At 62.3% G+C, this 25,089-nt stretch overlaps 2 protein-coding genes across 2 annotated transcripts in view; one reads left to right on the top strand and one right to left on the bottom strand.

Annotated features, from left to right (window-relative positions):
- Positions 1–549, bottom strand: part of CROCC2 (ciliary rootlet coiled-coil, rootletin family member 2) — a 44,834-nt gene extending 44,285 nt beyond the window's left edge. The window contains 2 exon segments of the mRNA XM_043449610.1: positions 313–369; positions 460–549. Of these exon segments, the coding sequence (XP_043305545.1) occupies positions 313–369; positions 460–549 (147 nt within the window).
- Positions 550–15,496: 14,947 nt separating this feature from the next.
- Positions 15,497–23,337, top strand: MAB21L4 (mab-21 like 4). The gene is made up of 5 exons (XM_043462201.1): positions 15,497–16,145; positions 19,053–19,278; positions 20,961–21,114; positions 21,762–22,118; positions 22,869–23,337. The coding sequence occupies exons 1-5, from the start codon at positions 15,512–15,514 to the stop codon at positions 22,959–22,961; spliced, it is 1,464 nt and encodes a 487-aa protein (XP_043318136.1). The 5' UTR covers positions 15,497–15,511; the 3' UTR covers positions 22,962–23,337.
- The last annotated feature ends 1,752 nt before the right edge of the window (positions 23,338–25,089 follow it).

The raw sequence follows: 25,089 nt of genomic DNA, 5'->3' as shown, positions 1-25,089 counted from the left end.
CCAAGGAACGAGGAACGTGGGCTCCCCATCTGCCCACCCAGGGTCAGAGGCGGGCTCCCCTCTAGAGATGGGTGGGGGTCCCTGCTCTGCCGCAGCCAGCTCACTGCCCAGCCCCAGGCACGTCACCTGCTGTCGTGAGCCTCGTGTTTTCATCTTTGAAAATGGGGGCAGGGGTGTCCCAGGGACCCGGGGCCTGAGGCTCTGTGGAGGGTGGGGGTTGCTTCCCTGGGACCCCATTTTCACAGAATTGAGGGGGCTCGGAGGCAGATGCCGCTGAAGAAAAGAGAGGGAGGTGAGCCAGAGCAGGCTCACTGTCCCGCTCGCTGGTGACGAGCCTCGGGCCCCAAGGGGCCCCTCTGAATTGGGGAGCTGCACAGGCACACAGGTCCACAAAGGTGGGGGGGGGGACTTGCAAAATGAGCCCTGCGGCTTCCAGAGGGCGGTGAGGCTGCACCACACCCAGAGCCCGGTTAGGGAGACCCCTGGGTGGGCCACGGTAGGTCCAGAGGGGCCCAGTGGCGAGGCAGGGAGGGCGACCAGAAGCCCCATCCAGGCACCCTGCGAGAGTGGGAGACCAGAGGGGACCTTGGCTCAGCCCAACACAGCCCGCAGCCTCGGGGGGGCAGGAGCCGGGTGAATGAGGGTGTCCGACCGGTCGGGGCGGGGGGCCCGGCTGGCAGCTGGGGTCAGCGGCGGCGGAGCTGCAACAGTGCCACCGTGTGGCCGCAAGGGGCGCTGCAGGAGTTGCGGCTGCCCTGCTCTGGGGAGGAGGCTGGGACCCCCGCCCCACAGAGGCAGGAACACAGAGGCTCCCGTGTCTGTGGACAAAAGGGGTGAAACGAGAAGGGCAGCACCCCTCGAGGGTTCTCAGCACACTTATATCTGTTGTCTCAACCTGAAAGCGCAGCTCAGGGTCCACATCTACAGCGGCCGTGGCCGTGTCAGGACCAGACCCCCGGCACCTGCCCAGTGGCCAGGGCGCAGGACTCCACAGGTGCGCTGGCCTGGGGTCTCCCCGCCTTGATGGCAGGGGAACAGGGACAGCCTGGGGCCACCCCAGCCCGCTCTCCTTCTCCACCTCTGCCCCTCCCTCCCTTCCTGCCCCGGGCACTCCCGCGGGGCCCCCTGCACCCCAGGGCTGGGCACAGCCTGAAGAACACACCCGAGGATGGGCGTCCAGTCAAATCCAGCCCCGGACGGCGGCTTGCCCTCCTTCTGTGGCTTGGCCTGCAGCACAGAGGGCCCTGGGCCCGGGTGGCCGCCTGCCAGGCTCCACTTCCTTAGGAGAAAGAGCCTCTCTGTGTCCAGAATAACACCTGGCACCTGCCATGATGTGTCTCAGGATGGTCCGGCCCAGGTCTCCGTGCGTTGGGTGAGCCCTCTGGGGCCCTGGGCACCACCCCAGAAGCCAAGGCAGTAGTGAGGACCTCGAGCAGTCACAAAGGGGCAGTCCTCGCCAGGCCTGAAACCAGGCATTGTGAAAGCGGGGGACAGCATCTCGTTCACCTCTGCACCTGCACCCCCAGCCCCCAGCCCCATCAGCGCTTGGCACATAAGGAGGCTCGTTGGACACAGGTCAGCAGCAGAATGAACAAGCAGACATGGACACGGGTCAGCACCAGAATGACTGAAAACCAAGTCCACAGTCTGAATCACTAACTGAAGAATGACTCGGATCAAGGATGCTGCGGAGGGCAAGCATCCAGTCGATCTTGTCTGCTCTGGTGTCCCCGGTGCCCACACAGGCTTCCTGGAGGAGGTGGCCTTTGAGTTGGACCTTGAAGGGTGAGTAAGAGTCCCCCAGCCAGAGGGGACACTGATCAGGTGTCCGGGAAGAGGCAGAGGCAGCAACCTGGGCGTCCAGTCTGTGTCTGTGCGGGGCCGGGGGTGGAGGATGTAGGGATACAGGAGAGGTGGCTGGTGGCTCCAACTTCTGCTGAGGACCGTGGGGCCCCATCCTCATTTCTGAGCCAGGAAGGGGGACATGGCCCGTCTGATGAGGGCAGGGACCCTGGCTGCCGTCCACACAGGTCTTGGCCACACCCTGCACTCTCAGATCCTCCCGGCTCTTGTCCCACGCATGGGCCCTCTCTCACCCAGACTCTGGGAAGCCCCCAGACCACCTGTCTCACCCTTGTACAGATGAGGACCCTGAGGCAGAGACAGCGGCAGAACGCAGACAGCATCACTGTGCCCACCCCCCTGGGCCTCCTGCTGGCACCTCCTCCGCCTCCCCTGGTGCCTTTCCCTTCCTCCCCTCCCCTTCAGTCCCCCCAACTTTGGAATCTTAAAGCAAAAATGAAAGGGAGGACGCAGGACACAGGAGGGCGCTGGGAGCCAGCACCCGCTTTGCAGCAACTAGAACCGCCGCTAGACTGTGACGCGCCTCCTGAGGTCAGAAGAGCCTTGGGGGTGGTGGACTTCATGGACTCAGGGGAGGTGGGCGGTGGGGCGACCCGCACGGGGTGGGTCCTCTGCATTTGCAAGGTCAGCGACAGAGCGCTTTGAAGATGCCTTGGGCTGGAACGACCCTCTGAACAGAGTCGGGTTCTCAGCTACCATCATTTAAAAAACAGGAAGCAACCCAACAGGTCAAACACCCAGGAGCAATTGTAATAGTAAAACGTGCCAGGCCTCTCCGTTGAGAACGACATTGAGTAAAATTGGCAAAAACATAAATGGAAGAATGGATTCTGCCTGTGAATTGGAAGACTCAAGCCCCCTCAAATGGATCTATAGATTCAATGGAATCCGAGTCCAAACCCCAGCAAGGTTTTTAGCTTGTAGAAATTAACAAACTGATTCGAAAATGCATATGGAAAAGTGTGAAAGTGTTAGTCACTCAGTTGTGTCCAACTCTTCACAATCCCATGGACTGTAGCCTGCCTCTGCCCTTGGGATTCTCCAGGCAAGGATACTGGAGTGGGTTGCCATGCCCTCCTCCAGGGGATCTTCCCGACCCAGGGAGCGAACCCCGGTCTCCTGCAACTCCTGCAGTGCAGGTGGATTCTTTACCCTTGAGCCACCAGGGAAGCCCTGTGATATCCTTGTATGTTCACCATAATGGCTGAGTGGGAAAATGATAGGAAATGCCAAGTGCTGGGGAGGACGTTAAGCTGTGCACTCAGATGCCTGTATGTTTTTGTGTGCATGCAACACTCCAACCAGAGGTGAAAAGAATATCCGGTGAGTTTTCATCTCAAAGGCCAGTTTCCAGAATACGGGCCTCTGCTCTCACCGCCACACTTTGTGGACAATGACTTTTCCAACCGGCCGCCTGTCCACCACGCCCATCCACCCGCTCAACTGTCTACCACTATTTGTATGACGGTACCCACACGACCATCCCTTTATTCCTTCATCCGCTAATCCTGAGCTCAGCAGACTCCATCTACAGGCCAGATTCAGGCCTGCCACTTGTCCTTAAGTAAAGCTTTCTGGGAAAATCACCCCACCCATTTGCAGACACACTGTCTATGGCTGTCTTCATGCTCCAACTTCGGAGCTGAGCTGTTGCTACAGAAACCTCATGATTTTCAAAGCCTAATATATATATATATATATATATTTACCTAGAAATGAAGTTTATTTAATTGCTTGCTAGAGAGCTGGCGGGGGGCGGGGTGGGGGCGGCGGGGTGGGAATTGCTGGTTAAAATGCTCCTGGGAGAAATATCAATAACCTCAGATATGCAGATGACACCACCCTTATGGCAGAAAGTGAAGAGGAACTAAAAAGCCTCTTGATGAAAGTGAAAGAGGAGCGTGAAAAAGTTGGCTTAAAGCTTAACATTCAGAAAACTAAGATCATGACATCTGGTCCCATCACCTCATGGGAAATAGATGGGGAGACAGTGGAAACAGTGTAAGACTTTATTTTTTTGGGCTCCAAAATCACTGCAGATGGTGACTGCAGCCATGAAATTAAAAGACTCTTACTCCTTGGAAGGAAAGTTATGACCAACCTAGATAGCATGTTGAAAAGCAGAGACATTACTTTGCCAACAAAGGTCCATCTGGTCAAGGCTATGGTTTTTTCAGTGTTCATGTATGGATGTGAGAGTTGGACTGTGAAGAAAGCCGAGTGCTGAAAAATTGATGCTTTTGAACTGTGGTGTTGGAGAAGACTCTTGCGAGTCCCTTGGACTACAAGGAGATCCAACCAGTCCATCCTAAAGGAGATCAGTCCTGGGTGTTCACTGGAAGGACTGATGCTGAAGCTGAGACTCCAGTACTTTGGCCACCTCATGCAAATAGTTGACTCATTGGAAAAGACCCTGATGCTGGGAGGGATTGGGGGCCGGAGGAGAAGGGGACGACAGAGGATGAGATGGCTGGATGGCATCACCAACTCGATGGGCGTGAGTTTGAGTAAACTCCGGGAGTTGGTGATGGACAGGAGGCCTGGCGTGCTGCGATTCATGGAGTCGCAAAGAGTCGGACACGACTGAGCGACTGAACTGAACTGTGCAGAGTGGAGGAAAGACTTGGTGCCTCCGTGATGTGGGGTCCAGCCCCACGGCCGTCACCTGCCAGCCATGGTCCCCCCACCGAGGAAACAGGATGAAAATCCCTACCTCGCTGGTGGTGGATTGGGGGCTGTGGGGTACAGGTGATGAGGACGATATGGTCACAGAACTGGAAAAGGTCAGATTTCATTTCAATCCCAAAGAAAGGCAATGCCAAAGATGCTCAAACTACTGCACAATTGCACTCATTTCACACACTAGCAAAGTAATGCTCAAAATCCGTCAAGCCAGGCTTCAACAGTATGTAAACTGAGAACCTCCAGATATTCAAGCTGGATTTAGAAAAGGCAGACAAACCAAAGGTCAAATTGCCAACATCCATTGGGTCATAGAAAAAGCAAGGGAATTCCAGAAAAACATCTATTGCTTCATTGACTACGCTAAAGCTATTGATTGTATGAATCACAACAAACTGTGGAAAATTCTTGGAGAGATGGGAATACCAGACCACCTTACCTGCCTCCTGAGAAACCTGTATGCAGGTCAAGAAGCACCAGTTAGAACCGGACATGGGACAACAGACTGGTTCCAAATTGAGAAAGGAGTATGTTAGGACTGTATATTGTCAGTCCTAATAAATAAAGTTTATTTAACTTCTGTGCAGAGTACATCATGCAAAATGCCTGACTGGATGAATCACCAGCTGGAATCAAGATTGCCGGGAGAAATATCAGCAACCTTAGATATGCAGATGATACCACTCTAATGGCAGAAAGTGAAGAGGAACTGAAGAGCTTCTTGATGAAAGTGAAAGAGGAGAGTGAAAAAGCTGGCTTAAAACTCAACATTCAGAAAACTAAGATCATGGCATCCGGTCCCATCACTTCATGGCAAATAGAAGGGGAAAAAGTAGAAACAGTGACAGATTTTATATTCGTGGACTCCAGAATCACTGCAGATGGTGACTGAAGCCATGAAATTAAAAGATGCTTGCTTCTTGGAAGAAGAGTTATGACAAACCTAGACAGCATATTAAAAAGCAGAGACATCACTTTGCCGATAAAGATCAATCTAGTCAAAGCTATGGTTTTTCCAGTAGTCATGTATGTATGTGAGAGTTGGATCATAAAGAAGGCTGAGTGCTGAAGAATTGATTCTTTTGAGCTGCAGTATTAGAGAAGACTCTTGAGAGTCCCTTGGACAATAAGGAAATCAAACCAGTCAATCCTAAGGGAAATCATTGGAAGCACTGACGATGAAGCTGAAGCTCCAGTACTTTGGCCACCTGCTACAAAGAGCCAACTCATTGGAAAATACTCTGATGCTGGGGAAGATTGGAGGCAGGAGGAGAAGGGGATGACAGAGGATGAGATGATTGAATGCCATCATCAACTTAGTGAACGTGAATTTGAGCAAGTTCCGGGAGCTGGTGAAGGACAAGGAAGCCTGGCATGCTGCAGTCCATGGAGTCACAAAGAGCCGGACATGACTTAGTGACTGAACAACACTAACTAAGCAGATAAACCAAACACAAAGCAACAAATATTACATGATTCCATTCATATGAGGTTCTAGAGTAGTAAAATCTGCAGTGATGGAAAGTAGGATGGGTACGAGGTCTGGGGGTGGGGTGGGGAGTTAGTGTTAGAAGGATGGATACCAGGGCTGGGGGAGTGGGTGGAGAGTTAGTGTTAACTGGAGCAGGGTTCAGTCTGGGAAGATGAAAAACTTCTGGAGGTGGTGGTGGTGATACTTGCACAATGTGAATGGACTTAATGCCATTGAATTGTGCACTTAAAAGTGGTGAAAATGGTAAACTTTATGTGTTTATAATTTACCACAATTTGTTTTTCTGGAGAAGGCAATGGCAACCCACTCCAGTATTCTTGCCTGGAAAATCCCATGAACAGAGGAGCCGGGTGGGCTACAGTCCATGGGGTTGCAAAGAGTTGGACATGACTGAGCATGCATACACACATAATTTACTACAATTTTTTAAGTGAAAATCTTTTTAAAAAACAAAGAAGACTAAATCAATGAGCTAAACACACATCTCAAAAATTGAGAAGAACAACAATCCAAAGAACTGAAAAGCAAAGGAAAAATAAATACATAAATCAATGAAACAGAAGACAAATACCATAAAGAAGACCCACAGCCACCAGTATCAGCAATGAAAACAGTGTCGATCGGGGGTGACTGACTCATCCGAGCCTGCCAGGGACTTGCTTGAACTTCACCCCAGGGTCCTGGGTCCCCAGGGATTCCTGGGTCTCAAACCCTCAGCACTGGGGGGCGGAAGGTTGCCCTGCCTCAGAATCTCAGGCTTCAGAAAGACAGGGAGAGGAGGTTAGGGACAACTTCGGGCAGCAAATTTGAAAATTAACATATAATGGACAAGTTCCTTGAAAAACACCACTACTCAAAATGTAACCCAAAAGAAAGAGCCTGAACCTTCCTGAAACTTCTGACGGAATTGGGTCTAGAGTAACCGATCTTCCTGCCCGGGGCTCCTCTGCCTGTTGGCCTGCTCTGGTCCAGGCCCTCAGACAGTCCAGCTCTAGGTGCGGGTGGGAGGCTGGAAGGGGATCAGGGAGAAGCTGGCTGCAGCGGGCGGGGTGTCAGGGGCCCCGGGGGTGGGGGAGCACCTTCAGGTCTCGTCCCACGTGAGCCCCGTCCCCAGGCGGCGCCTTGCCCAGGCCCCTCGGTTTCTGTCTGCAGCTGGAGGGCTGGAGGAGCCGTCTCTCCTGCCATCTGTCTGGACGGCCTATCTGCGCACCTTTGGCGCCGGCCAGCCCGTCTGCTCGCCCAGGAGTAATTGCCCTGAGATCTCAATCACTGCCATGCAGATGACAGATGCTGGTGGGTGGGCCACGCACTCCTGCCAGGGCTCCTCACGGCTTTCAGATGACAGCTTCCCGTGGGCAGTGGGAGCTGGGGCAGCCTCGTGTGCCACTCACCACTGCCCACTGCTGGACGCGGGCACCAGCCTGTAGCCACAGCGACTTCAGGTCTCCGGCTCTCCTTCCCTGGAATCCCAAGCAGTGATAGATTGCCCCTCCCAGGGCGGAGCTGCCTGCCTGGGGCAGCGGGGTGTGAGCCGGCCTCCCTCCCCTGGCCGCGCCCCAGCCCGGTCCCCGGTGCTCACCTCTGGCTGGCCTCACGGGAGCCGGACAGACAGGGCCACCCAGGGCCACCGTGCTTGCCTTGTGTGTCACCTGATTCAAATATCCTGCCGTTGTCCCTGCCTGTCCCGCGTCTGCACACATGACCCCACCGCGTGATCTAATCCCAGCACAGCCGTGGGCACTGACTCTTCCCTGAGGACCCGTCTGCTTGTCTGGGGCCGTGTCACCCCCTGCAGCATAGCTCTGAGCTTCTAATCACTGGGTTAATAAACGGCTCTGAGTCAGCTGATTCCCAGGGGTTCACTGGGATCCCCAGGGGGTGAAGCAGGGTGGGGATGGGCTGGCTCTGATGGCTGGAGCCAGGTGACGGCGGGGGTCGGGGTGTGGGGCTCTTAATGGTGGGATGGCAGGGCTGGGCACCAGGCTGCAAGTCAGGAGTGAAGGGGGGATGTCGGGGGTGATGCCTTGTTGCTGTGGTTTTTGTCACCCAGGTGCAGGCCATAAAGAAAGACAGAACCAGGACTTCTGAGCCTCACGGAACAGACCCTGGGACGGGCCACACCCACCTCTGGGCCCACAGCTCTCCAGGAAGGCCCGCTGACTCCCACACTTTGCCACCAAGGCAGCAGTGAGCCAGACTGTTGGGGTGGGAGGGTCCTCCATCTCCCCCACCCCCAGTGTGCAGGCAGCAGGCCTGGGGTGCAGAGAGGGGGGCTGACTGCCCGAGTTCACACAGTACAGATCGGGGGGCTGGGCCTGGGTGGAGGTCCCCAGCCTCCAGTTTAGACTCTCCCCAGGCTCTGTCCTATTGGAGTCTGCATGTGTGTGCACCTGTGTGTGCTCATGTGTCTGTGTGGACACCTGTGTGTGCACCTGTGTGTGTGCTCATGTGTCTGTGTGTGTGTGCACCTGTGTGTGCTCATGTGTCTGTGTGTGTGTGCACCTGTATGTGCTCATGTGTCTGTGTGTGTGTGCACCTGTGTGTGCTCGTGTGTCTGTGTGTGTGTGCTCCTGTGTGTGCATGTTCTCCTGTGTGTGTGTGTGCATGCAGTCACTCTCTGTTCACGCTGACCACGTGAGCATGTGAAAAGTACCCCTTGCAGCCGGGGAGGTGTGGTCTTTCTGTCCAGGGTCCCTTCCCTCCCAAGGGACCTTCAGTCCCCGCTCCCAGGAGGGTGCTGGAGGGTGGCCACAGCACTGACCTTGATCACCACGTCCAGCCCCAGCCGGGACCGCTCAGCAGAGTCCCCGTTGCCTGGCTCACTGGAGGCGGAACTCATCACGGGCTGGTGCACAGGGCCCAAGAGAAAGCAGGGGCTCTTTGGCCCGAGACTCTCCACCTGGGACCTCGGCTGGGCCGGGACCTGTGTCCGAGCACTGGCCCCACACCCGGGCAGCACCTGGCTCCTCTGTCCTGGACGCCCAGCTGCCCCTCTGAGTTGGCAGGACAGTGTGGCTGACTGAACCCATAGGCGTTGCTGCAGCAACCGCGACGCTGAGGGCTTGGTTTCCCTGGAAACAGGAGGGCAGCTCTGTTGCCATGGGCACCAAGGAACGCTGTTGTCCAGAAGCCGATTCCCCGGAGACCTGGAGACGCCCTGGGTGAAGCTGTCTGAGTGACTACATGGGGGAGGGGCTGGCCTCTCCCCCAGACCCCCACCCATGCAGGGAAGGGCCCTAGCCCTCTGCTGGGCATTTGCCGGGGAGGAGTTGTGTGCTTGGGGGCCACACACAAGGAGGGGGGAGGCGTGCAGACACCGGTCCCTCCTGACTGAGAATCATAAACCATGACATTGTCCAAGCATTTGCAAAGGGACTCGAGTTCAGTGGTGTGATGCCTGTAATGGGTGGGCGGACAGCCTGCAGGGGGCCCGGGGAGCCCTTGGGTGTGCCTTCTGGAGGCTGAGTCCCCTGGAGCCGCTGCAGGGGGACCTGCCCCGGGGTCGTGCATTTCCTACTTGCCACGGGCCATCCACCTCTCCCTCCCCCGAAGCTTTCTGGGACCACACTAGCGCAGGCAGCCGCTGACCCGTCAGGAGTGGTGATGGGTGGGGTGAGGTGAAGAGAGGGGAGCTCAGGCCTTCCTCTGCCCCCAGGGAGGGGGCTCGGGGGCTTGGAGGGTGTGAGCCTGCCCTCTGGGGAGGGTTCCTACCTGGGGGCTCAACCTGGGGTGCTCAGGCAGGGGGAGGACGGGGGCTGCAGAGGTTGGTGTGAGCGTCAGTGCAGACCACTCGGATGAGTCCAGACCAGACGTCACGGTCAGAAACGAGTCCAGCTGGTGAGCCTGGGTGGGTGGGGCTGTTACTGCCCATGCCTCTCCTGCCCGACACCCGCCCCGGCCTGTTCTAGCCCCTTGAAGCCTCGTGGCGGAGCAGAGCACCCAGGGGTCTGCGGTCCTCACCCTACCCAGCGTCCTCTCCTTGGAGGCTCAAGGCTCCGTCCCCTCAAGGCTCTTAGGGCCCTGTGGCCACCACCCAGGGCTTCCCTGCCCAGCGTCCATGCTGCGGCTTCTATCCCAGGCCATTAGTGGACCAGCAGGGCCCTTGGGGTGGGGCTCAGCCTGGGACCTGGTCGTGGCCCCCAGGCAATGCTCTGGACCGAGTGAGGGTGTCAGGGAGGTGCTCACCACGTGGGCCCTGTGGGATGGGCCGGGGACAGCGCTGGGTTGGGGAGGACCGCGGCCATCCTGACTCCCACCCGTGGACCCTGCGCCTCCCCGAGGTGCTTAGAGGGGGTCCCTGGGCAGTGAGGGCTGCGCTGCGGCCCTGACCACCTGCCCTGGCCCAGCCCGTGGCCGCCCTGGCCCTGTGCACTGCTCCCCCGCGGAAGCAGGAACCTCACCCCGTTCTTGTCCTGCACTGCGTCTACAGTCACCCGCAGACTCCCCAGGGACAGTGCAGACTCCCCGTGGGCCCGGCTATGCTGGGCCCACGTGTGGACGGGGACCACAGGGGCTGGGTGACGGCTGGGGAAGTGGAAGCAGAACTGGTTGGCCTTGCCTGGCCCCGGGGACCCCAGAATTTTCCACCCTTGACCTAGACCCTCCCCAAGAGGAAGGGACCTCAAAGTCTCAGCAAAGAGCTGACTTCCTTGGCTTAGGCCACTCAGGCTCCCAGACAGCCGTGCAGATGGCGGGGGGCGGGCCGGCCATGGATGCGACGCCTGGCCCTGACGTGTCCTCTGAAGGCGAATCACATGCAGCCCCAGGGAAGGCGGGAGTCCCTGTCCTACCCTCGCAGCCTCCAGGCCAGCCCCGCTGTGATCGGCTGGGATCTGACTGGCAGGGCTCCTCCGTGACCCCGTCCCCGGGCTCTGGGCCTCCTCATGCCCCTGGCAGGCGAGTGCGGGACAGCTGGGGACGGCCAGGGACTGCTCACAACAGGAGTGGCTCCCCTGGCAGCTGGGACCCCGCTGACCCTGGTCTGCGGCCTCTGGGGCTGTGTCCCCTGCAGGTGCTGGACAGAAGCTGGCCTGCGAGCCCTGCTGTGGCACCAAAACACAGCCAGTCCTGGACGCTGGGGCGCAGGCTCGGGCACCGGCCGGAACCGCTGACCCTCCCGCTGCCCAGCGGCCCCAGCCTCTCAGAGTCAGCACCTCCAGCCAGCCTGGCCCTCTGTCCACGCTTGAGGCTGTGTGTGACACTCTGCGGGATTGGGGTGCTGCTGGGAGGCTCACGCTTAGGGACACTGCCTGCCAGCCTCTCGGGGTCCTCTGAGCGGGCCCTGGTGTGCCGTGGGAGTCGGGCCTCAACTCCTCCCATCTCTGTGCAGCTCGGGGGCCTCCCATGACATCCAGGCCACTGCCCAGAGACTGCAGGGGACCACCAGCCCTGGTTTTCCGGGGAGTTTCCAGCCAGGGGGAGGTCCCGAGAGGCCCCAGGAGCAGAGCCCAGCTGTGTTTGTCCACTCAGAGGGCTGCCTGAGGGTGCTGCTGTGGGCAGGCTCGGGGGCTGGTCTTGGGGAAGGGGAGTAGGAGTGACTTGTGGACCCCGCCTTCTGATACCCACTTTCATGGGGCGGGAGCAAGGAAATGTGATTGTCAGTTTTCTGCTACCTCTTGGTCACAACAAAAACATACTGAAAAGAAAAACAGGAGCAACCCCTATCTGCCTGCAGACCTGGAAGCAAATTCTTCCCCCGCCCCCCGCCACCCGGCACCTTCAGAAGAGAGCTGGTCGACTCTTGGGTCGGGCTGTGCAGTTGACGCAGTGTCCTAGGGGAGGGTTTGGAGGATGAAGTGGCCACCTGCTCCAGCAACTCTTGCCTGGAGAATCCCACAGGTGGAGAAGCCTGGCGGGCCACAGTCCACGCGGTCGCCAAGAGTCGGACAGGACTGAGCGACTGGCCCTGGGCTGACTGATCGGCCTGGATGGGAGCTGGGCTGCCCTGGGCTGCCCTGACGGTGGTGCTCCTCTCCCTGGGCCTGAGAGGGCGTCTGCCGGGGCCCCCGTCTCACCCGTTCTTCCCTGCACCGTGATGGGGCCCTAAGAGCCCTCCTGTCACCGCAGGCCTTGCCCACCCCGTTTGTCTGGACCCGCCCAGCTCCCTTCCCGCCTGGGAAACCTTCATGGCTCAGCTGTCCACTGCCCACTTGCTGGGGGCAGGGGTTTCCTTCCTGGGGACCGTTGCTGGTCACCCGCACGCCAGCTTCTCCTTGAGGGGTCCCAGTGTCCACAAGCACCCAGACGGCTCGCCCCCTCAGGTCTCTGCAGCTCCTGCTGGACAGACGGACGGGGCCTCACACCTCAGCCCCACCCCCGCTCCTGCCCGCACGGGCCTCTTGAGGCTGCTTCTGGACATGAGGGCCTCCCGGCTTCTCCGTGAACCTTGGGGTCGATTGGCCCAGCACCCCCTTGCACACCCAGTCCTGCGTGTCCCTCATGCTCACGCCAGGGCTGGGTACTCTGGGAGAAGAGGACACAGCCAGGCAGCCGGCTGGCTCCTGGGGGCTGTTGGCCTCCCCTCCACCCACTGTGCCCCTCCCGGTCGCCTGCAGAGCCTCCAAGGCTGACAGGTGGTCAGGGGGACAGTGCCCGGGCCGCGGGCAACAGGGACAGTGGCAGATCCTGCCACAGTGTGGGGGAGTGCCTTCAGGAGACCAGGCTCAGCCTTGTGGGCAGGGCACCCCTGCACACGTCTGCCGTCCAGTCAGGCGGTGGACAGTGATACGGGCTGTGGCACGAATGGGCTGGAGCTGCGGGGACACAGACGAGGCAGGCCACGCTGGGTGAGGACCGGGGCCAGAGCCCGGGTCTGACCCCGGCCAGCTGGAGGGTGTCCAGGGCATGATTGCTGGCAGTGTCCTTCGGGGGCCCAGCCTCCCTCCTCTGCAAGCCCCTCCCCAGCTGGACTGTCTGTCACCTGTGCTGAGGCTGTGTGGGGGCCGCCGATCAGGAGCCTGTTCGGGGGGACACGCACCCCTTCCAGCGCATGTGGGAATTCCTGAAATACGTGCTCCCGCGCTGAGTTACGCTGAGAGGCGGAAGCAACACAAACACACAGGCCGACCTGCCCTGCGCCTCCAGCCCGCCGTGAGCTCGTCAGACCCGCTGGGGCACTGAGCACGCCTGCTCCCCTGGCTCCCGTGCCTCCGCGCTGGGGTGTGCGGGCTGGTGGTCCCGGGGTCTGTGGCCTGCCGGGTGGGCACCTGCTCCCCTCTGTCCCTCTCATCTCTCCCTGCAGGGCGCGCACGTCCAGCTTCCCGGGACATCCGCTCCACATGTCCACAGTTCCTCTTGTTGCCAAGTACCCGCGGCGTGAGCGCCTCTGGCCACCCAGGGACTCTGAGGAGGCCCTCCCTGTCGGGGGGCTCCAGGGGGAAGGGTGCGGCCTGAACTCACCCCGCTGGGGCCCCCATCCCCGCAGAGGTCTGGGAAAAGTAGGGGGGCTGGCCGGCAGCTGCATTGGGGGGTGCCTGGTGGGGGGTTGTCAGGGACTGTCAGGGGACCAGCCGGCCCGAGCCGCTCAAGGGGACACAGTAGTGGTCAGGGGTCAGGCAGGCAGGGCATGAGGCTCGGCCAGAGATGGAGGAGAAGGTTCCTGGGACCGTGGACGCAGGGGTGACACCAGAGAGGCACCCGGTCAGGTTTGTCTCCTGGAGGGCCGGCCCTGACGGCTCAGGGCCAGGGACTGGAGGCCTGGGGAGAGGTGGGCTGGGGTGGACAGTCTGCAGGGGGCAGGGGGCAGATCCAGGACTCGCTGGGCAGAAGCAGCCACCCCTGAGACCAGAGCGAGGTGGGGAGAACCCTCTGTGGGAAGTTGGAGATGCACGTTGACTTTGCTGGGTACAAGGGGGTCTGCCAGACCCTGGGGCACATGGGCCTGGGCGTGGGGTGTTGGGAGCAGGGGCACCAGCAAAGGGTGCGGATGGGCACGGGGAGGGTGAGGAGTGTGTACAGCCAGCCTCCGGCCCTTCAGGGTCACTGACCAGGAGCAGCGCTCCAGGGAGGCAGGGGCTGGTGCCCTGGGCGGGGAGGGCCCCTGCCCCAGGGTCCTCGAGTACAGAGCCCAAGGCGGCCCGTTGGGTATGGAGTGGGCCTTCCTTGCAGCTCAAAGCTCTCGGCACTTTGGGCAGACAGGCGTCGCCAGGTCTCCTGGGCGAATTCAGGAGAGCTGTGAGATTCGTGGGAGGGTAACGCTGGAGCAGTGTGAGAATCCTTGAGTCACAGATGGTGGCTCCAGACACAGGCAGGGCCCCGTGCCGAGGGTCGGGTCAGGGCGGAAGGGCCCCAGCGCCCCTCCCTGGAGGTGGCGCGGGAAGCAGGCAGGATGAGTGGGGTGCCAGGAGGGCTGCTAACCGCGTGGCCTTGAACCCCTGGAGCTGCCCTGGGGGAGGGGCAGGCATGCCCTGGGCTAACCCCGAGGGCAGGGCCGGCCAGGGCTGAGGATGCAAATCTGTTTTCTCTTGACTATCACGAGCTGCCTTGTGAGGTGGTGAGCTCCTCGTCCCGGGAGGTGTGGAAGCAGAGACACCCCCACGGGGGCTGCAGCTTCTTAGCGGGGTCTCCAAGCACCAGGAACAGAGTGCTTGATGTTGGTCCTGCCCACAGCACTGATACGGGCACAGTTCCCTGTGTGTCTCCGGGCGGGCCGGGGGCTCCCCTGGAGCGCTGCAGGGACAGTGTCTCCAGATGCTTGGCCAGGTGTGGGCCCCATGTTCACTGTTTGCAGATGTTGCGGCGGCTGAACTCAGGTGCAGGGCCAGCCTGGCGGGGTCCGGGGTGGGCAGGGCAGGTCCCGATGCTGGTTGGGATTTGTGAAGCAGCAGGCGGGGCTGGACTGTGCTGGAGGGGGCGGCAGGGTGAGGCTACCTAGGCTGGCCAGGCAGGCCCAGGGAGACACCCTCCAGAACCGGGCTTGGTCCAGCACCAGGCCCTGGGGGTGATGGCTCCTCTCAGGCCGAAGGGCAGGCAGGTGGGAGGTGGGGCCCTCGGGGGTCCGAGGGCCTGGGGCTGGGTGCCGGAGCTGGACACGTGCCCTGCAGGGGGAGGAGGCAGCGGGTTTTGGCTCCCTGCTTTACTCGGGCACAGGTGCCTGAGGGGGGTGGTGTGCGGGTTGCCATGGAAACACAGCCTCGCGGCCTGGCCCTCAGAGAGAGGCTGCTGGGAGGTGGCCGCTGCAGTGGACAGCTCCCACTGAAGGGTCTGGTGCAGCCGTCGGCCTGCTCACCTCTCATCCGAGAGCGGGGATGGCCCATGTCCCACCCGGTTCTGTGGGGAGGCCCGCAGAGCCCCTGTGGCTGCCGCGATGGATGTAAGGGTGGAAAGGGGGCGCCTGGGACAGGACAGCACGGGGTGGTGGGGGCCGGGCCCAGAGGGGCAAAGTCCGGAGCCTGGACGCCCTTGGGCCTGAGCCGTGGAGCCGCGGTGGCGGGAGGGAAGCCAGGCCCCGCCCACCCGCGACATTCCTAATTGCTGATGGTTGACTCACCCTCACTTCAAAGCCAGGGCGCCATTCGGCTATTTAGCCGCTGCACCCCGCCCGCCCGCCCGCCAGTCGCTGGTGGGAGCCGGCCGCGTGCAGCAGGCGCCTCCTCTCAGCCCGTTCTGCGGGCCGTGCCCGCAGCCATGGCCGTGCAGGTGCCCCTGTGGCACCACTACCTGCAGGCCCTGCACTCGCGGGCAGCGTCCCGGGCACAGGAGCACCAGCGCGCCGAGGACGTGGTTCTCACCCTGCTGGGGCGGGTGCACGCCCTGGACCCCCGCTTCCTCGTGGACTACTCCCGGGACCTGGAGGCCTTCCAGTTCGCCCTGCGCTCCTCGGAGGGCCCGCTGGACGTGGAGGTGCCCCTGTGGGTGGACGCCGAGGCCCTGGTGATTGAGGAGGTGGGGGCCGCCGAGGCGGGGGGCGGCCTGGGGTGCTGCCGCCTGGGCCTCCCCCGGGAAGCGGCCGGCCTGGAGTGCTGGAAGGCAGACGACGTCTTCGAGGCCTCCCTGGAGGGCAGCGCCGAGTGCTGTGGCCACATCGTGCCCGGCAAGGTCCTGCGGGTCCTCAAGGACCGGCTGGTGGCGGCCGTCGTGTACTGCAAGCACCACCACCTCATCTCACCAGGTGCGGGTGATCGCGCTGCACGCACTGTTCAGGGTGTGTGTGTGTGAGTGTGGGACTGTGGGGTCTGAGGGCATGTGTGCGAACACGTGTGTGTGTGTGTAAGTGAGGGATGGCAGGCCCCTGAGTGCATGTGTAAACACACGTGTATGTACTAGGATCGTGAGTGCATGTGTATGTGTGTAAGTGTGGGACAGCAGGATTGTGAGCACATGTGTGAATACATGTGTGTAAGCATGGGATAGCACGATGGTGAGTGCATGTGTGAACCCATGTGTGTGTGTAAGTGTGAAACTGTAGGATCATGAGTGCACGTTTGAGCACAAATGTGGGTGTCTAAGTGCATGCATGTGTGAGCATGTGTGCGTGTGTGTAAGTGTGGGACTGCGGGATCGTGAGTGCATGTGTGTGCACACGTGAGGGGCTGTGTGTGCTGGTGTGCATAGGCCTGTATCTATGTACCGCTCAGTTACTAGCTGGCCCTGGGCAGGTTCTGTGGGGAAACTTTCCAGTGAACTGGCTCTGGCCTCAGCGTCTTCCTGGTTGCCCCGGTGATGTGATCTGATGGATGGGGGCCGTGGGCAGCACTCCTGACAGGCCCAGAAGTTGTGGGCCCCCTTCCAGCAGGGGCTGCCTGGACCTCAAGGGCACGGGAAGGACAGCCCAGCACGGCGGGTCCCTGGGTGATGAAGTGCATCCTCCAGGGGGTCAGGGCCGAGGGGCAGGGCCTGGGAAACAAGACAGGGGGTGCGGCTTCCCCGGGAGGGGACAGGCATGAGGCACTGTGGCTGTCACCTGGAGTCCTCTTGTCCCCACATCAGCGAGTGGGACAGCAGCCCACCCGAGGGGTGCTGACCTGCCCTGGGCACCCAGCTTACGGAGCTCAGGTCTGACCGTACATCCAGGCTCAGGTCCTGCAGGTTCTGGGGCAGCCAGGTGTCTGTCTGCAAGCTGATGTGAAGGGGAGGCTGCCCACCTGGCCCCCGCAGGCCCGCTGCAGGCTGATGGCAGACGCGCCCCTCTGGGCCGGCGCTCCTGAGCTCAGCCCTGCCTGCGTCTTGTCCGGTCCCCTCTGAGCCTCGCAGTGACCGCCGGCAGCTGGGCAGGGCTCTTGCCTTCTTCCTCCATCCCGCGGGGCCCAGTGGCCAGGCCCCTCCTCCCCACCCGTGCTTCCTGCTGCGGGAAATTCCAGGCGTTGCTTCTGACACTTGCCTTAAAAGGGAAGCGGCAGCCCAGGTGCAGGGGTTCAGGCCGCCCCCACCCTGGGAACCGGTGCGACGGGCCGGGCCGAGGTGGGGAGTGCCAGGGACGGTGGGTGCGGCTGGCTGCCTTCCAAGCCACCTTTCTGTGAACAAAGGCAGATGAGGAAGTGAAACTGCCCAGGTGTCTGCACTATAGGGGCCTCCAACCACGCTGAATGGGATGGCCTGGGGGTCCCTGGGCCCCTTCCCCGCTCACCTGGTGGGGAGACGGGCCCTGCAGGGGACGGATTGGCCCTGGGGCAGGGCTAGGACCTGCTCTGGGCGGGGTCCCAGAAGGTGGCCCAAGAGCTGCCCTGCTGGAGGTTGTGGGGGAGGGGTCTTCGTACGGGGGTGAGGGGCACGCAGGCTCCCCACTGAACCCCGGGGGGCTGTGGAGGGCCCAGGGAGGGTGGTGCAGAGTGTAAGGTGCCACGCATCCGGCTCCTGGGGGGCTCCTGGGCTCACCAGCGCTGAGACCGTCCTCCAGGGCACGTGCTGGGGACTCCCTTTGGGACCTGATGACCCACCCTCCGGGCCCCAGCGGGCCGGCCCCTGGCCTCTGGCCTGGCACCCTCTCTGGGCAGCGCTGGGAGGGCAGGGGAGGCCTCTCCTCACCCAGGCCGCACACAGAGCCCGTCCCACTGCCCTGAGAGCGTCTGCTCTCTCCGAGTTGTGTGTGTGTTTGGGGGAAGGGACACCATGGAACGTCCCCTCCTGGTGGTCCGTGGCACTTTCCAGGGCCGTGGGTGCCAGGCTGGGCCCCTTGGGGTCTGGGGGGGAGGGGCCATGGGAAGCAGGTCAGGTAGAATGTGCAGAAGGAGGCGGGCTCTGGTGCCCGACCTGTGTGTCCGGTGGGGTCCAGGGCCTCCTCCTGGCTGAGCCTGCGCCCAGCCAGCTCCTCACCACCCAGGCTGCAGGGCCACTGGGCACTCACCCAGGGCCTGGCCCTTCCTGGATGGGTCACAGGTGGAGCCTGGAGGGCGCTCTCGGGTCACATAGGGGCACGGGGGTGGGAAGTGGGGAGCAGGAGGGCCTGATCAGGGGACATCCAGCCACAGCCAGGCCCCTTCCCTCGGGGTCTGGAGCTGGAACACCACAGAGGCCGCCCCACCCTCCAGAGGACCCGCAGGGTCTCCAGGCTGTGGGGAGGGTGGGACCCGACCTCCAGCAACCCAGGGTGTCCCCAGCAGAGGGGCTGCTATGACCCGCCAGCCCGGGGTTAGGGGCCCATGGGTCCAGGAAAGGGGTACTGAGACAACCAGGGACTGGGGGTGCACTGTGTGTCCTGGGGCGTGGGGCACAGCCTTAAAATCAGCCTCTTCAAGCCAAGGGTTAGGAATCTCCTCCAGACCCCAGGGACTTGGCGGCCTGAGCAACAGAAGCTCATTTCCTCCGTGTTCTGGAGGCTGAGGTCCCAGGTCACAGGGTAACGGGGTCCATAGCCTGGTTTCACTGGGGGCACCCCTGGACTAGACATCCACCCCCCGGCATCCTCCTGTGGGCTTTTCAGGGAGCAGATCCCGACGTTTGTTCCGTGAGCAGGTCTCACTGGGTCAAGGCCCCCTCACGGCGTCAGTGTACCTCGCTAGAGGCACCGCCCGAGGCGCAGGGGTTGGGGTTCGGAGGCCGTCCCGGGAGAGGGGCTGGCTTAGCAGGTGGCCCATTGCAGGCTCCCTGAGCGTGGACAGCCTGAGGGAGGAGCAGCTCGGCCTGTCCCTGCGGGTGTCCAGCGGCTGGAGGACACTCTGCTTCAACGTGGTGCCCGTGGTGCGGAAGAGGCTCAGGGTGCCCACCCTGGAGGGGGCCCGGCTGGTGCCGGGGTTCCCTGAGGGTGCCCTGCGAGGGATCGTCCGCCAGAAGGCGGCCCTGGTGCCGGCCAGCGCGGAGCTCTGGAGGTAGGACGCGCTCCGGGTGTGCAGGGCCCCAGGGAGCCGGCGGGAGGGGCGGCCCGTCACCTCTCTGTCCCCCAACTCCGGGCAGAGGGGCCTGCGGGGGTACCCTCTGCCTCTGCCCCGGGCTCCTGAACAGTGCTGCCATTGGGGTTGCGGGAATCCCACCAGACTGCTTGCCCCCCACTGCCGGCTCCTCGCCTCTCGGCGCTAGGGAACGGGGAGGCGTCCTCTGTCCCCCTGGGGAGAAATTGCTGTCAGGAACCAAGGGGGGACTCAGAACTCTGGGGGGCTGTCCTGGGCGGCCTCCTCCACCACCCCCCCGGCGCCTTCCCTTCAGGTGGGACAGTGGCGAGGGCCAGGGGACTGATCTGGGCCTCAGGGCAGCTGGGAGGGCCCTCGCGGGAGGGCGGTCAGTGTCGGAGGAGAGGCATTGGCCCTGGGCTCTGCCCTTCCCAGACGCGCATCCCCCACCGTGAGGGAGGGGACAGCTCCCACCTGGGCTGTTCGCCTGCAGGCCCTCCCACTGGCCCTGGAGCCCCCGCAGCCCCGCCTCGGGTCCCGGGTCCCTCCCAGGAGCCTGTGCTCAGGAAGGGCGGCCCGTCCTGCAGGGAAGGGGGGCCGCCTTGGTGTCTGTGGGGGGCAGGGGGCACGGGGCCGAGGCTGAGCTCCCCTCAAACCCAGGGCTGGGGACTGGGCCCCGTCCTGACCTGACCCGGCGCCTGGAGTGCAGGGTCACCATGCTCTGCCCGGGTGACTCACCCCAGCTCCTGGGGCTGGGGACACTTGTAGGAACGAGGCGTGGCTGCGTAAGCAGGGCTCACTCTCACAGTCCAGCTGATGCTTGGACGTGGATGACGATCATCAGGTTGGTCATGCCCTTCTGTGGTTCTCTGCCCCGAGGGAGTCCCAGCGGAGAGCCCATGAGCACCCCCCAGGCCTCCCCAGCTGAGCCACCTTGCCCAGAGCAGGGGCTGCGTCCAGGCTGACCCCTGCCCATAGAGGGAAGAGAATTGCTGAGCTGGGCAGAGTCACTTTTCACGAGTAAATGGGGACATGGCCTGTCCTGTGACATACCCACCACAGATCAGGGCGTGCGGGCCGGTGACCGTCCAGCATGAAGACCCCCCAGGGAGGGGGGGCTCACAAGACACCGGTTTCCACCTTTCCAGTCCACTCAGCGAGTGCCTCTGGCATGTGATGCCCACACTGTGGGCGTTGCCGCAGGGCCAGATTCTGTGTGTGCAGCAGCCAGGGGTCTGGGCTTCCCATATGGCACCTGTAGGGGAGACGCCACCTGCCCAGCCTGGGAGCTTCACCCGGCCCCTGCCCGCCCACCCAGAGCTGCTGCTTCACCCCCGGTGGGTCACGGTGGTATCTGCCTGCCCACACGAAGAGGCCTGGATGTGCCTGGGGGCACCCAGCTGCCCCCCACATTCTGGGCCTGAGCTTCTACCTGGGAATGGGACTTTCCGCCCCTGAGGGCCCATCAGGAGTGGTTCCTGAAAAGTGCAGGTGTGGGCCGTGAGCACCAGGCCAGCCCCTGTGTGGCCTGTGCCATCCCATGGGGCTCAGACGGCCACAGAGGCGGGGGGCCATCCTTTCTGAGGACAGGCTGGGCAGGCACGTGCCTGGACACCTGAGCGGCCCTGGTGCTGACTGCCCGCGGTATGTCTGTCGGGCTCCAGGGTCTCCACTGACTACCTGCTCACCAGGCTGCTGGGGGCGCTGGGCTCCCTCCGGGGCCACCGCCTAGACAGCCTCTCCATCCTCGACCGTGTCAACCATGAGAGCTGGCGGGACGGCGGCCGGAGCCCCGGCCTGACCTTCGGCCACTTGAAGGTTTGTGGTCCCCGCGTGGCCTCTCCTGGACCTGTGTGAAGGGGGAGTGGCTGGGCTGGGGGCCTGGGGTCTCCTCTGAGGGCCAGCAGTTGGGGGGGGCGCTGCTCCCCGCCTGGGGTGGGGCTTGGGGAGGACCTGGCGGGAAGGTTACTGTGAGCCCCACTGTGACCCACTTGCCCCCCACCCCAGGCCTCCATGCCCCTCTCCCCAAAGGGGCTGCTGGCTTCTGAGGGGGTCCTTTGGGGTCTCACACTCTGGCTCAGTGAGCAAGAGGGGGTGTGCGGCAGGGGGTGCCAAGCGACAGGAAGGGCCCCTGGCCGGGGCTCGGGGTGGGGGAGGAGGAAGTGCTGGGTGGGGGCAGATAAGTCTATTCTGGTGGCTTTGAGATGGATCCAGGCATCCTGGACTCACATAGAGGGCGGGGATGATGTCACCGGGCAGGGCACTTTGTGTAGGGCTGCGGGGCATCAGTAGGAGTTCGTGCAGGACGGGGCACGTGGGAAAGGCCCAGAGGATGGTGGGAGCCTCAGAACGCCCTGAGCTTGACCCCAGGGAGAAGAGGGGCGTCAGGGTGGGGGCCGCTGGGACGCCCGGGGAGGCGTGGTGGGCCGGGCCTCCCCTGGCTGGGCTGACCCGGTGCCCCGCAGACGGTGCTGCTGTGGGCTGCCACGCTCTTCCCCGTGCCGGAGGACTGGGCGGAGCTCCAGGGCGCCGTGTACCGCCTGCTGGTGGTGCTGCTCTGCTGCCTGGCCACCAGGAACCTGCCACACTTCCTGCACCCCGAGCGGAACCTGCTGCAGGACGCGGGCCTGGACCTGGGTGCCCTCTACCAGCGTGTCGAGCGCTTCGCCAGCCAGCCCGAGGCCGCCCTGCGCATCCACGCCACCCACCTGGGCCGCAGCCCCCCGCCACGCGTGGGCAGCGGGCTCCGGGCGCTCCTGCAGCTGCCCGCCAGCGAGCCCGCCTACTGGGCCACTGCCTACTTCGACGTCCTGCTGGACAAGGTGGGCGCAGAGGCTGGGGGACCCGGCAGGTGTGGGGTCACGGTGGGTGAGGACGGAGCCCTGCTGTGTGAGCCCCGGTCAGGAGCTGAGGAAGGTGGGGCAGGCCAGTCCTCGCTGGGGCAGTGCAGCGGGGGCATCTGTTGGGCTCAGAGAAGCCGTGAATGCCCCCAGCCGCCAGGGACCTCAAGGGCCAAGGGCCCATCTCTGGGAACCAGGCCGTCTGGGCCTGCCCCCGGCGCCTCCGAACCGCCCACAAACCCACACCGGACAAGTGCTCAGAGCCCACCTGCCCCCGGGCTCCACTCCTGGTGATGGAGTGCGGCTGCCCCGGGCCTCCTGGGGACAGCTTCCTGCTGCTCCCCTGGGCTCGGGGGTCCCTTGGCCATGCCCACGTCCCTCCTTGAGCCCCCAGGCTCCACTGGCTCTGCTAGTCTCCCTGCCCCCGCCCCACAGAGCCCCTCTGGCTCCTGTCCCCCAAGGCCAGTTCTCACCCCCCTTGAGAGCCCACACAGGCTCCTTCCAGGGTGCGTGGGGGGCGGGGCAGTGCACGCCGAGCTCTCAGCCAGCACCCCGGGGGGGCTTCCCTGTGTCAGGCCTGTCCAGGGAAGGGCCCGGGAGAGGGGGCCCCAGGTGTGTCCACCCTCAGGGAGGACTGCACAGGTGAAGACCCAGAGGGAGGAGGCTGGAGACCAGGGAGCGCTCGACGGACCCCCGACGGCCCATGACCCTGCTGTCCCGCTCCACCCGCAGTTCCAGGCCTTCAACATCCAGGACGAGCAGCGGGTCTCGGCCATGCAGAGCGTCTTCCTGAAGACCAAGACTCTGGGTGCTGAGGATGGCTGAGCTGGGCACCGGCTCACTGCCCTCTGCTGGGCTGCACCACCCACGGAGGCTCTGGGAACGTTTGGAGGAGGGAACGGGCTTCACCTGGAGTGGATTTGGGGGTGGAGGGCCTTTGTCCCCAGGGCCCACCTGCGCCTGTCCAGGGTCAGCCCCGAGGGGTCTGAGTGTGCTGGACAGTGGGTCTCGGAGGCCCCGGGGTGAAGGTGCTGTGCGCTCTGGGTGACGTCATCAAGACCGAGAGCTGGGAGGCCTCGGGGGGCCAGGAGCTTATCCGCACCTGCGTCGTGTGCTGCTCCAGGTGGCGGGGCCTCTGATGTGTCCAGTGGGGCTGGGACCGCCTGCTTTCTGGACACATAAAGTGGAGAAGCTGTGTTCAGACATCCTTCTCTGTCCCTGTGATCCACCCCGGCCCGCCCCCAGTCCTCACCTGCTAGTTCATGAGGGAGCCACCCGCAGCCCCCCGCCAGCAGCACCGTGGCAGAGGCACCCCTGCTGTGTGCGGGGGCTTCTCCCGACAGGTGGCGCCCCCGTCCCCGCCCGTCTCGGCCCTCGGCTGTTTCCACCTCTGTTCTCCCGTCAGCGCACTGCCGGCGGCCCGTAGTCCCTCACCCCACAGGGCTCCCACCCTCTGTGTGCCCTGGCCAGCAGACGTTCTGCAGTCTTCACTCTGCCTGGAAGTGGCGTGGCTCCTGAGTTCTGAGCCACAGTCCACGCCCCGGGTCCTGAGAAGGTGGCTGCAAACCCCAGTGAGTCCGTGTGGCAGGCACCTCCCTGGACCTCCTCCGGAAAGTGGTCACACGCACGCTGCGGAGGGGACGCATGGGCCTCTCGGGAGGCCATGGGACCCGTGGCCTGAGCTGACACTAATGGGAGGGGACACGGAATGCACCCAGGCACACCTTGCGCCGTGCTGTGAGGCGGCAGCTGCAGAAGGTATTAGCTTTGTCCAGCCTGACTCGTAAGGGGCACAGTGGCCAGGCCCACCCTGTGTCATTTCTCTGATGTTGGGGTGGATGCGGGGGGCTGCACTCAGCAGGAGAAAGAGCTACAGCAGCAGGAAAGGCCAAGGGGAAGACGTTATAACCACCCAGGCCCAGAGCCAAGAGTCCGGCAGAACGTACCAAAGGCCAGTGTCAGGACTTAGCGCCACAGTCAGAGAAGGGTGACCTCAGCTCAGAGGTCAAAATGAGAGGCTGAGATTGAGGGTGCCGCATACCTGTGGGGCAGGGGGCGTTTGGGAAACCTCTGCACCTTCCTCTCCCTTTTTCTGCGAACCTAAAACTGCTCTGAAAAGGGGTCTAAAGATAAATAAAAAAATAAAAATCTCCGTTGGATCACGGTGAACAGCAGGGAATTACATAAACAGAGCCCGGCCACACGCAGCCACCCGGGTGCTGCACTGTGGCTCCCTTCAGTGGGGCAGACGGCACGGCCTTGGGGGTCGCGGTGCCTGCCCAGCAGGGACTGCCCCCTTTCCAACCCCACGAGGGAGGGAGCTCACAGCAGCTTGCGGTCACGTGGGAGAGGCACCAGCATCGCACGGCATGGCCCCAGACTGGCACTCACCCCCTGCTTGTGTCCCGACATAAGCCTGATGGAGCTTCATCGTCGGGACGACTTGTAGGAAGTCATGTGGGTTCACTGTATGGGAGGCATCCCGCGAATACACCTGGGGGCATGGGCTGGCAGTTCTGTGCATGCTGCTAGTCACCCTCACTCCGAAGGGCGGAGAAGTGACACTGAGCAAAATACGGCAAGCCCTCTGCACTGAAAACTAAGTATAATTTTTAGAGACCTACGTTAATGTTCATGAATGGGAATTTGTAGTTTTTTATTGGTTTCCATTCATCTTGGTACTTTTTTTGTTGTTCAGTCGCTCAGTCATGTCCGACTCTCTGTGACCCCATGGACTGCAGCACAACAGGCCTCCCTGTCCATCACCAACGTCTGGACTTTACTCAAACTCATGTCCATCGAGTCAGTCATGCCATCCAACCATCTCATCCCCTGTCATCCCCTTCTCCTCCCACTTTCAATCTTTCCCAGCATCAGGATCTTTTCCAATAAGTCAGCTCTTCACATCAGGTGGCCAAAGTATTGGAGGTTCAGCTTCAATAGATACATAGAT

Source organism: Cervus canadensis, chromosome 2 (assembly GCF_019320065.1).
Source record: "Cervus canadensis isolate Bull #8, Minnesota chromosome 2, ASM1932006v1, whole genome shotgun sequence".
Classification (NCBI taxonomy): Eukaryota; Metazoa; Chordata; class Mammalia; order Artiodactyla; family Cervidae; genus Cervus; species Cervus canadensis.
The sequence above is the reverse complement of the archived record's forward strand: the minus strand, read 5'-3'. Positions and strand labels throughout refer to the sequence as shown.